Source organism: Apis cerana, linkage group LG9 (assembly GCF_029169275.1).
Source record: "Apis cerana isolate GH-2021 linkage group LG9, AcerK_1.0, whole genome shotgun sequence".
Classification (NCBI taxonomy): domain Eukaryota; kingdom Metazoa; phylum Arthropoda; class Insecta; order Hymenoptera; family Apidae; genus Apis; species Apis cerana.
Window position 1 is genome coordinate 301,208 of NC_083860.1, and position 10,986 is coordinate 312,193.

At 24.4% G+C, this 10,986-nt stretch overlaps 1 protein-coding gene across 6 annotated transcripts; it reads right to left on the reverse strand.

Moving 5' to 3' along the window:
- Positions 1–829: 829 nt before the first annotated feature.
- Positions 830–10,986, reverse strand: LOC107995459 (uncharacterized). 6 transcript variants are annotated; one of them, XM_062079760.1, is made up of 12 exons: positions 10,844–10,985; positions 10,653–10,748; positions 9,654–9,755; positions 9,108–9,246; positions 8,377–8,541; positions 7,770–8,301; positions 7,112–7,663; positions 5,481–5,870; positions 5,221–5,409; positions 4,184–5,046; positions 2,535–2,978; positions 830–1,539 (listed from the first exon to the last, which is right to left on the reverse strand). In XM_062079760.1, exons 1-12 carry the CDS (start codon positions 10,855–10,857, stop codon positions 1,345–1,347), a joined length of 3,681 nt encoding a protein of 1,226 aa, XP_061935744.1. In that variant the 5' UTR covers positions 10,858–10,985; the 3' UTR covers positions 830–1,344. The 6 variants fall into 6 exon arrangements, with proteins under 6 accessions (XP_061935744.1, XP_028521363.1, XP_061935745.1 ...); XM_028665562.2 differs by having other exon boundaries at positions 9,654–9,758; XM_062079761.1 differs by having other exon boundaries at positions 10,653–10,773; positions 10,844–10,983.

Below are 10,986 nucleotides of genomic sequence, written 5' to 3' on the forward strand. Positions count from 1 at the left end.
ACTGAAAAAATGAATTGTGCGATTCACAGGTAAAAAAAATCGTAAAACAGCAATATCTATCTTTCGAAAAAAAAATAGAATTAATGTTCTCATATCACAAAAAAATATTTTGAAAAATTAGTATCATTATAAAAAATTTTTACAAAAAATCTCGATAGATCGGAGGAATTCACATCTTTTTTTTATAAAATTATGATGAAATATAAATATTCTACTCAATTGAAATGAGATAATATCAAAAAAATTGGATACATCAACAGCAGTATTAACATCAATCCTTGTATACCTTGTATATAAAATTGGATAGATATAACTAGATGCTAATATAGTATAATTAATGTAAAAACAAATAATTCTTTATGATTGACGATTTCTAGTAGAAACTTGCTAACGCAGATATCTTTTAGTTCAAATGTGAATTGTATCTATATATATTTTTATACAATATTTACATAAAAAAATACTATCTTGGGATGTAATCATGACAATAATTTGTGATATTTTTTTTTATATATATTTTAAATATTATTTATATATAGTATATATATAAATATAATATATATATATATTATATTGGTAATTTTTGAGACTAATTGTACAAAGAAAGTTGTAAATGATACGAATATCTGTAAATTGTTCAATATCTTTAACATTAAAAACCATTTTATAATATAACATGATATAAAATGTTGAACAAGATCGTTTTGATTAATAATCATGATATTCGATAATTATATTTTTATCAAAAAAATAATTTTTTCTTTTTTTTAGCTTTTTTATAGAAAGGTAAGTTTTCAAAGGCTACAGGTAAAGAAATACACTTGTACAATTTGCTAATTTTTTGCAATATTTACTCCTCGATAAACGTTGTACACGCCAATTCGTTGCTTATACAAAAAGATTATCGCGGAGTACAGCTATACACGGTAACACATCATTTTTTTATCTTACACGAGATTCAACAATGATCGAGTAAAAAAGCCGTCCGCATTTGTTCAACACGGTAACAAGAATTGGTAAAATATATAATATGAATATATAGCGATATACATAATATAATCTAATAATCTCTATCTGTATAACATATAATCTGTATATAAATAATAAATAGGAAAACAAGGAGCAGAATCAGTGATTAGCTTGGTAAGACTTTAACACTAAATTACAATAATGAATATCCGGATCTATATGGGATGTCATGTATGATAATGACAAAATAAAAGAAAAACAAAAGTGAACAATAATAGAGAACAGTGAAATAATTAATGATAGATGTGAATATACAGCTGATTCATTTGGCATAATAGTCTAGATTGTTATTTCTTCTAGTGTGCAATAAAATGGTCAGTGAAGATCATCGACCCAAGCAGTTTCTAATGACTCGATAAGAGTACGAACAAAAGCCATTTCTTTTCGTGCATTTTCTAAGATCACACGGGGATCTTGCGAAGTACACCGCAATATATTTGGTGCCATCACCATTGCTAAATTATTTGCATCCATTTTAGTGCGAGCAACGACTTCCGGTCTGGCAAAAATCTGGAATAAAGATTATATATTTATTATATATATACATTATATACATCATGAAAATTTAATTAAAAAACATAAATTGAAGTCATAGCTAATAAGCTCATTAATTCCATTAAATCTATTTTTGACAAATGTAATAATAAAAATAAATAGAACTTTTGATTAATATCGATATTTAACATAAAAATTTTAAATAAATAAAAATATAATTTGATTAATAAATCGCAACTTCATTAATTGAGTAATTGAAAAATATATTAATATATAAAAAAAAAACATATTAATTCTTACAATTATATATTCCGAAAAAGATTTGGAGAAGCAGTCGATCATATATAATTTCATAAATTTTATATTTTAAATGTTATTATATATAACACAATTAATGAAATGTATTGGAAAATGAAAAAAAAATCTTGATAAAAAAACAATTATTTTTTAAATTATTTGACTTGAATTTCTTTTAATTTTCTTAGTCGTAAGAGATAATATTAAACACTACTTGCATATATGATGAATAATGTATTTTACTATTTTAAATTATTTTTTAATATTTTTTAACTCCTTTTTTTACATTAATAATATAATACTTAATCTTTTTGGAATTAATTCAATTTTTTTAAATTATTTATATTTATTATATAGTTTAAAATAATCTTTTTAGTTTAAAATAATATTTTTTATATTTTTATAATTATTTTTATGATTTTTATATATTAAATCTTTTTATAATTACTTTTGTAAATTTTTAATATCAATATTTTATATAATATAATTTTATATCATATAAGAAAGATACTAGCAATCAGAATTATAAATTTTATAAAATATTATAAATAATATAAAATATTCTATTTGTTTATTAAAACTTTTTTAAAAAAAGAATATATTTTAACAAAAAAAATAAATGTAAATTATTTTTTTCATTTAAAAAGTAAAATGTTTAAATATAACAATTTATATTTATTAAATAAAAGTTATTGATAGCAATAAATACTAACCTGGAGGAATCGTATCAAATGGCAAAGAACGCGGCGATTTAAATCAGGCAGACGATTTACAAGTGCAGCGACATTGATTGCAGAAGCCTCGGTATCATCATGCCTCATAGACACGCATTCGGTGTAAAATGAATCGGGTATTAATGGTTCGTAAAGCTCTCGAACCCATAATTTTAATAAAGAAGCAGGTGCATGAGCATCTTGAGAAGCTGCCAAAATCGTACCATCCTCGAATCTGTCCAAGCATGCCTTCAAAGCATTAACTTCGTCTGCATCTGCAGACACTCTAAAAATTCCTTCCGTCAAAATACCTCCTCGAGCTAATACTTGACGTGTTAATGTTGTTTGTATCCATGGTAATTCCCGATTTGGAAATCTATCTTTCTGTAGAGCCATTACTTCTGATAATGTTGCTCCAAACATGGATGCTCGGAAAATTTGAATCTATAATAAAAAAGAAATTTTAATATTTTTTCTAGTGTAAAGAAATTTAAAATAGCTTATTTGCTTATAATTACATTAATGAAGTTCCAAAATATAAATAAAAAATAAAGAAAAATTTCAAACTATTATTAAAAATACTATTATCAAAAATAAAAATCACCCACTAAAGCTATTACATATCATTATATATCAATATTATATATCAATACATATCATTATATCAATAATATTTAAAATAATATATTATATATTTATTATATATTTTAAATAAATTAGAATTTAAAAAAAAAGTTTTTAGATGTCTATATTCACATCTTTATCAATTTCTTCTTCTTTAAATTTTCATAAACTTTCACATTCAATACTCAATTAATCATTTTTCAAAATGATAAAAAATAAGAGAATATAATGCTTTTTTTATCAATTACAACATTTATATTTTATTACGAAATATATTAAGTATCACTTATTAAATCCTTTTTTTTAAAATTTGGCAATATATATATATAATAGAAAAATTGAAAAGAAACCTAAATATTATAAAAATAAAGAAGTCTATATGAAAAGTCTATTTGCTCGGTTATTATTATATAATATATTTGAAAATATAAAACTTTTAATATGGATTATTTTTATAATTAATTGGATTTATGAAAAATAACTCATTAGATTTGTATAAGTATTTCTTTCTTTTAAATATTTCTTTTCAAATATAAAATATAAAATTACTTTTCATAATATAAAATATAAAATGTATAATGTTTAATTCTCTAGCCACGATTTTTCAATTCTTCATACATAAGTTTGAATTAATTTTATTCATTGTTTTGATTCGTTATAAGCATTATATTAATAATATATACGTAAAATAATAAAAACTTCATTAAAAACATTTTAGATAAGATCTTCTAATATTTTTAAAATAGACAGTTTTAAATGTTTTCAAAAAATATCCTGAAAATCAAATATTATATAATAATTTCAAAGTTTACAAAATTGAACGAAATAAGTTATCGTAATTTTAATGAATTTTGTAACTAGAGAATTAAATAAAAAATCGTATAAATATTCCAATAAAATAATTAATATCTCATCACTATAGAAAACAGTTTAAATATAATAAAACAAAATAATAAAATATATAATGATAAAATAAAATTATTATTAATTAATATAAAATTACGTTATAAAAATATAAAACATACTCTTGCTTGATCAATATCTTCTATAGTAGCCTTGCGAGGTTGCCGTTTGCCATGTAGTCCAATTCGTTGCAAACGACGACATGCAACAGTTGCATAATGACTAACTTGTACATGAATTGGCCATTTGGCCACTTCTGGAAATTGAAAATTAGGATCACGATGTCTGTTCATATAACCTTCAAGATAAGGTTCGAAGGTGGCACTGGGCGGCACAAAAGCTAAACAGACAGCCATTAATTCCCAGCCTCTACGTAAACTATCTTTCCGTGGATTTTCTGTAGTTTGTCTACAAATCTGGACATATAATTCATCTCGCAATGGTGGTTTCGAATAGGCTGTATTCACAATGTCCATAGCTACACTATCTAATGTCATTCCTACATTAGTTTTTCGATCACCCATATACACTTGCACCAATCTAAACAGATTACAAGCTTCTCGTTTCAATAATTTTTCACCATCTACAACCACCAACATTGGTTGTGGTATTGGATCTTTGGACCAGCTAAGAATATCACGAACGCTAAACTTCTTTCGAAATAACAATCTTAATCCCTTTGGTCGTCCGCAATTCAAATTAAGATTGTCTTGTGCGTATTTCTCGATATCACCACCGCCCGCACTATCATCTCGTTTCGCCTCATCGACATCAGTTGTGTTATCAATACTACTACCTATATTAGAAACAGAACTTATTGTGGTAGACGGTAAAACTGGCGGTTGTTTTGTAGATACAATCACAGTTTCTCTCGTTTCTGTTTGCGAAGCATTCGGTGGTGATGGTGGTCGTACTTGTGGCCTTGTTAAGGTATCCGCTGTATTATAATATGTTGCTAATCCTGCAGTATCATAGTTACCCAAATCTATAATAATAATATAAATATTTTATAAAAAGATTTTATAAAAAGTTACAAATCTAATGAAATTCTGTATAAATTTTATATTTTAACTTAACTTAACTTTATTATTATTTATTTATAATCAATAATTAAAATTTATTAAATTATATAATGCTTTTTAGATAAATAATAATTAACCTGCATAATGATCTTCAAGGTATTCTTGACTAGAAGAATCGCCTTGGTTACTTGCTGCTTCATCATCTGCAAATTGATCGTCAGAATCATCATCAGCTCTTCCACCAATATCTTGGCCTCTTCCACCTTCTTCATCTAAAGAATCATCACCTTCTTCTACTAATGGATAATCTCCAAACTTGTAACAATCTAAAAAATTACAAAAACATTATTAACTCTAAAATATTAAATAATTAAAATTTTTATTTTTAAAGACACACCTAAGAGTTTTGCTTGTTGAAGAATATAATATTGAAGCGGCAACAAATGATCGGCATCAGATAGATTTCCATAAAAGGGAGATGGAGGCGGACTCGGATTACCATTACTTCTTTTTTTTTTACTATCATCTATTTCTGTGAGTCCTTCTGTTTCTTCACCAACAGCACTATTACTACTACTATTACTGCTGTTACTACTGCTAGTATTACTACTAAGCCTTTGTCTAGATTGTTCATGACTTTGACTAATAAGATAACGCTCGTGCATAGAATCATCATCTCTGTCTCTTCTTCTTGATTGTTGTTGCTGTTGATGTAATTGTTGCAGCTTTTGTTGCTGTTTTTGCTGTTGTACAAAACTATAACTGCGAGCTAGTGGTTGTGGTACACCTTACAAATATAGAAAAAAAATTAAAAAATTAAAATTAAAATTAAAAAAATAACAATTGATTCAACTAATTTTGATTTTTCTGCCACAATAAAATTAGCCATTAATGTATTATATGAGATATTAATCACAAATCACTTTGCTGTATACATAGAGAAAACAATTTGAAAATTTAATAAAATGATTATACAAAAATATATATGAGGTAATTATCTAGAAAAATGATTTCAACATATATTATAAAAAACAAGATTTTATATAATTTTTCCCTATATATATATATATATATATATATAAATATATATTATATCCCTTTATATATATATATATATATAGGAAAATATAATATATAACATATAAATATATAATATAACATCTATGCAACTTCATTTTCAAAATATTTGCAAAAAATGATTACTCTTACTAAATTTGCTACTATTAAATTTTGTCTATACTACATTTCTGATAATGTGTCATCATATAAGCACTATATATATATATATAATTTTTGAAGATTCATTATATATGTATATATATATATACACATCAGAAATCTTCAGAAATCTTCTTATCAAAAAAGTTCTTATATGAATTTTAATAGATCTTCAGAAATCTTCTTATCAAAAAAGTTCTTATATGAATTTTAATAGATTTTAAATGCCAAAATAGTTATTTCATAAATTCTTTAAATCTGCAAAATGCGAAAGTAAAATATAAAAAAATTCTTAATTATAATAAATGTTATAATAAATAGATACAAATAAAGATAAAAATAATATAAATTGTGAGGCTATCATTGTGACTTATATGTTTATATAAACAAATTTGAGATTAGCAGTCATATACTGATCGCATATTTTATCACGAATATAGACAAAATTCAATATAACAATCATTTTTTTATATATATTTGAAAAATTAAGACTAAATAGAAATTATAAGAAATATATTAAAATAAATATATTAAAAATAAGAAATTATATGTATGTACAATATAAAATAAAAAAAATATATAAAAAAAGTCAAAATGATGTTTGAAATCAATGAGGAATTCTAGATAATTATTAAATGTAAATTTAAGAATAAACAATTAATATTTAAAAATGTTGTTAATATAAAATTTTGATAAGTGAATTATCTTTAATAAATAAATAATCTACTTAGATATATGTATAATATACAATATATGCTCAATATTAAATATAAAAATTAAACAATTTTAATTAAGATAAAAATTACTTACAATCCAATGAATTATTACAAGCCGTATTTCTTCTATATTCTTTTTCTCTATCACGTTCACGTTCTCTTTCTCGTTCCACAACTTCGAGATTTCTCTGCTTCGGTGTATTACTCATTATGCTTGTACCTTTAACTAGACTCTTAGAAGGCTCATTTCTTTCGACTAACATTGCACTATACATATCTCTAACATTTGCTTCTGAAAGTGATACTGAACATCCATGATGCCTTCTTCCTACACTACCAGTATTATCTTTATTCATATTGCGCGGATGTATGGAACTTGGATAAAAGGCTGAAGTATTTGTTTTGTCCAAACTATTTACTCTTTCTCTATGATGAATTTCCCTTTCTCTATCTCTATGATAACGATTACTATTTTCCACCAGGGAGCCATACTTTTCACCTTGCGATTTATAACTATGACTCAATTGAACTTCTGGTGGACGATACGGAGGCATTTCATGTCTAAATATTCTAGATTCCATTAATGAATCACGATATGGAGAAGTACTTGGCTCAGGACCATATGAACCTCTACTACTTTCTCTACCTATAATATAAAAGAACAAATTAAATCTTTGATTTTATCTTTTATATGTATAATAAAAATATCTTACAAAACTTAATTTTGTATAAAATTTAACTCACATTCTTACCATTTTTATTCTTTTCCAATTCTAAATTCCCGGCTCTGTTCTCCCGTTGTGAATCAACAAATGTCTTTTTTTTAAATAAAGGAGTACTAGTTGAAAGTGACAAACCTAACGGAGGTGGTTCACCCAATGGTATTGATTTCTGATTTTTTATACTTTCTAAAGTACCACTTTTCTGTCCCCTAGTTTCCAATGTACCACTATGTTGTCTGGGTGAAGATATTTGACTTGTCGATGTCTGAGTGACAGAACGATGATGATGTCGATGTGGAGAATCCAATAGTCGATATCCAGTTGATTCTAAAGATGTACGACTGTGAGAGACAGAACTATCACTAGAACGACCAGAATCTTGAGAATGATTATGTTGACGTCGTGTTGTAGGCACATCATGATGCCTATAATGTCTGTTATTATGATGATGATGATGATGATGATGATGATGATGTCGTCTTGAAGATGGAGATGGAGAAGGAGGAGATGTTTGATCCACGCCAACATTGGATATTCTTGTTTTATTTACACTACCACTTTGCTATAAAAAATAATAATAAAATAAATAATTTACCATATTAATTAATTTTTCAGCATAAAAAATAAAAAACTTTACCAATGAAGAAGATAAATTGGAATTTTCTTGATGATTAAATCTTGTTAATCGATTGACTGAAGAAGTTTGTGTCTGTGTTGATACAGACTCTTTTTTTCTTGGCTCGGTTGATTTTTGGACATCAATTCCACTACTACTTGCTGGTTCTGTATTTTGTTTTAGTGTCTGCAATATAATAGAATTTTATTATTTTTTTTAATTAATATAGATTTAATAATATTAAAAAATAGAAAAAAATAGAAAATATCTTTAAATATTTTCCATTTATTAAAAAAATTTATAATTATTATAATATTATTTGTATTAAAAAATAAAAATTTGATACAATATAATTTAAATATAAATAAAATATAAAAAATTCTCAAATAATTTTTATGCTTATAATATAGTATAATATAAACCAGAAATTTTTCCCCTACCTACAAATCACTATTTATAACTATATGGAAAGCAGACAGTTTACTTATATATTGAACTTATATATCTTATAGAGAGATTACATGATATATAAATAAATTTTTAAATATCATATATCTATATATGATATATATTACAGAATTAATATCTTCATTCTTAATAAATAAATATGCATAAAGTTACAGATTTTTATCATTTTCTGGAATTCTAAATATTTATGGAATCATTTAAATTTTAACACAGTACTATTTTTCATATTATATTACCATTTTTTCAAATCAGATATTTATTATTAGAAAAAATGAATCACTTACTTGAAGCTTTGCTAAAGGTATAATGTCACAATCACTTGGACGGTGCCATACAGTTTTCTGAGATGTTGCATTATAATAATAAAATCGTGAAGTATTTTGATCAAATAATTCCCACCATTGATTGTTATCTGTCTTTTTTCTAAAAATATAAAATAAACTTTATATCAACTTTATATCGCGCGCGCGTGTGTGTATGTGTGTGTGTGGTATAATTAATATTTATCTTCTTTGATTACTATTGTCTTTAGAGATTTTTGATTATTATTATTTTTATGAAAAATATTTAAATTCAACATATACATGAAATAGAAATCTTATGCATTATAAATGCTTTCTACATTATAAAAGGAATATGATGATAACTTTTACCAAGTTAATTAGATCAAAAATTCTGTTTAAATCTTAGACAAGTAATTATTTTTTTAATTTATTGTATTGATGAAAATTAATAAAAGTTGAATTAATAAAATTCTTTCAACACTTGATTATATTATTTAAATATAAAACAATTTTTTTTATATAAAAGAATATATATTTATATCTTACACTGGTACACCAGGTGGAGGATCCCATACACATTCTCCAGTTGTAAGATTAGCATACATATGCTCTTTAGTTCGAGGTTCTATAATTTCCACCCATTCCATTCTACTGTAATTACACAGATTTCTGATTTATATTTTTATAAATGTATAAAATTAACATAAAAATATATAATTATCATAAAATTTTATATAATTCATCATAATTCAAATAAAATAATTTTATTTTATAAATTTTATTTCCTGATATGAAGATTAATTAAATAAAAAAAATCATTTATTTAAGAAAATTATCATATATATATATTAATAAAGATATTAAAATAAATATTAAAATAAAAACATTATTTAAATTTAATAAAATTAATTGAATACATATTAAATCATTAAAGTATGAAAGTTGCATTTGAAAATAAATTTATTCCTTTTAATACTATAATTAAAAATTCTAAAAATACTACACAAAGTAAAAAAATACATACAATAAAATATTTAAAAGACAAAATTTTAAATAATTAATTCTTCAAAATAAAAAAGATCGAGAAATTGAAAAACTATAAGATATAAATAATTAATCAATAATATTTTGTCAAATTTGCGATAAAATGAAACACAATGAAAATACTTTATTTTTCCTAGATAATAAATTCTTTGATAACAACAAAATTTATAAAAACACAATTATTATGAAACTGTATGAAAAAGTGCAATAAGGAAAAGAAACATTTAAAAACGAGATGTTTTATCGTAATAAAAGGGTGTCCACCCCCACTCTCCATAACCATAAATTGATAGGAATGTTGGCTGCAATACGAGTAACTGTCTGATGTCATGCTATCCGTTTAATTGACTGAAATAGGCAACAAAAATTCACTCATACATTGTTGTATACAAAAGAGAAAAAAAATGAAAGTAGAAACAAAGACAAAGAAAAAAAACGAAACATAATTTTAATAAATATGCAAAATATAAATATGAAAGAATTTCAGCAAATATGACCCACCCAATTTGATTGATAAAGTATACGAAAAGTAAGAGAAACACAATTGTGTTTGAAAAATATGACGAGCCTCTCTCCCAAGAAAACTGGAACGGGTCACTGGGAAAAAAAATTCACTATCGATCTGCGAAACATAGCCACTATATATCATGCAATATTTCCAATTCCCTAGAATCAAAAAAATTGTTTCTTACCTGTCGGATGCCATTCCAGAAAATTAATCCACGATTTAAATAACACAAAAACACTTCACGTCACTTCGTGAATAATTTGTGACACTTCACGAACACGACAGTGACACTTTGATGTTGCAATGTCCCATTTCCACAAGCATAAG

Bases quoted from the DNA above. Each gene is read 5' to 3' on its own strand.
- LOC107995459 (XM_028665562.2), bottom strand. The intron at 5,871-7,111 runs GTAAGTAATTTT...TATATTTGTAAG, and splicing joins TTGTAATAATTCATTGGATT to GTGTACCACAACCACTAGCT. The intron at 5,410-5,480 runs GTGTGTCTTTAA...GTAATTTTTTAG, and splicing joins TCAACAAGCAAAACTCTTAG to ATTGTTACAAGTTTGGAGAT.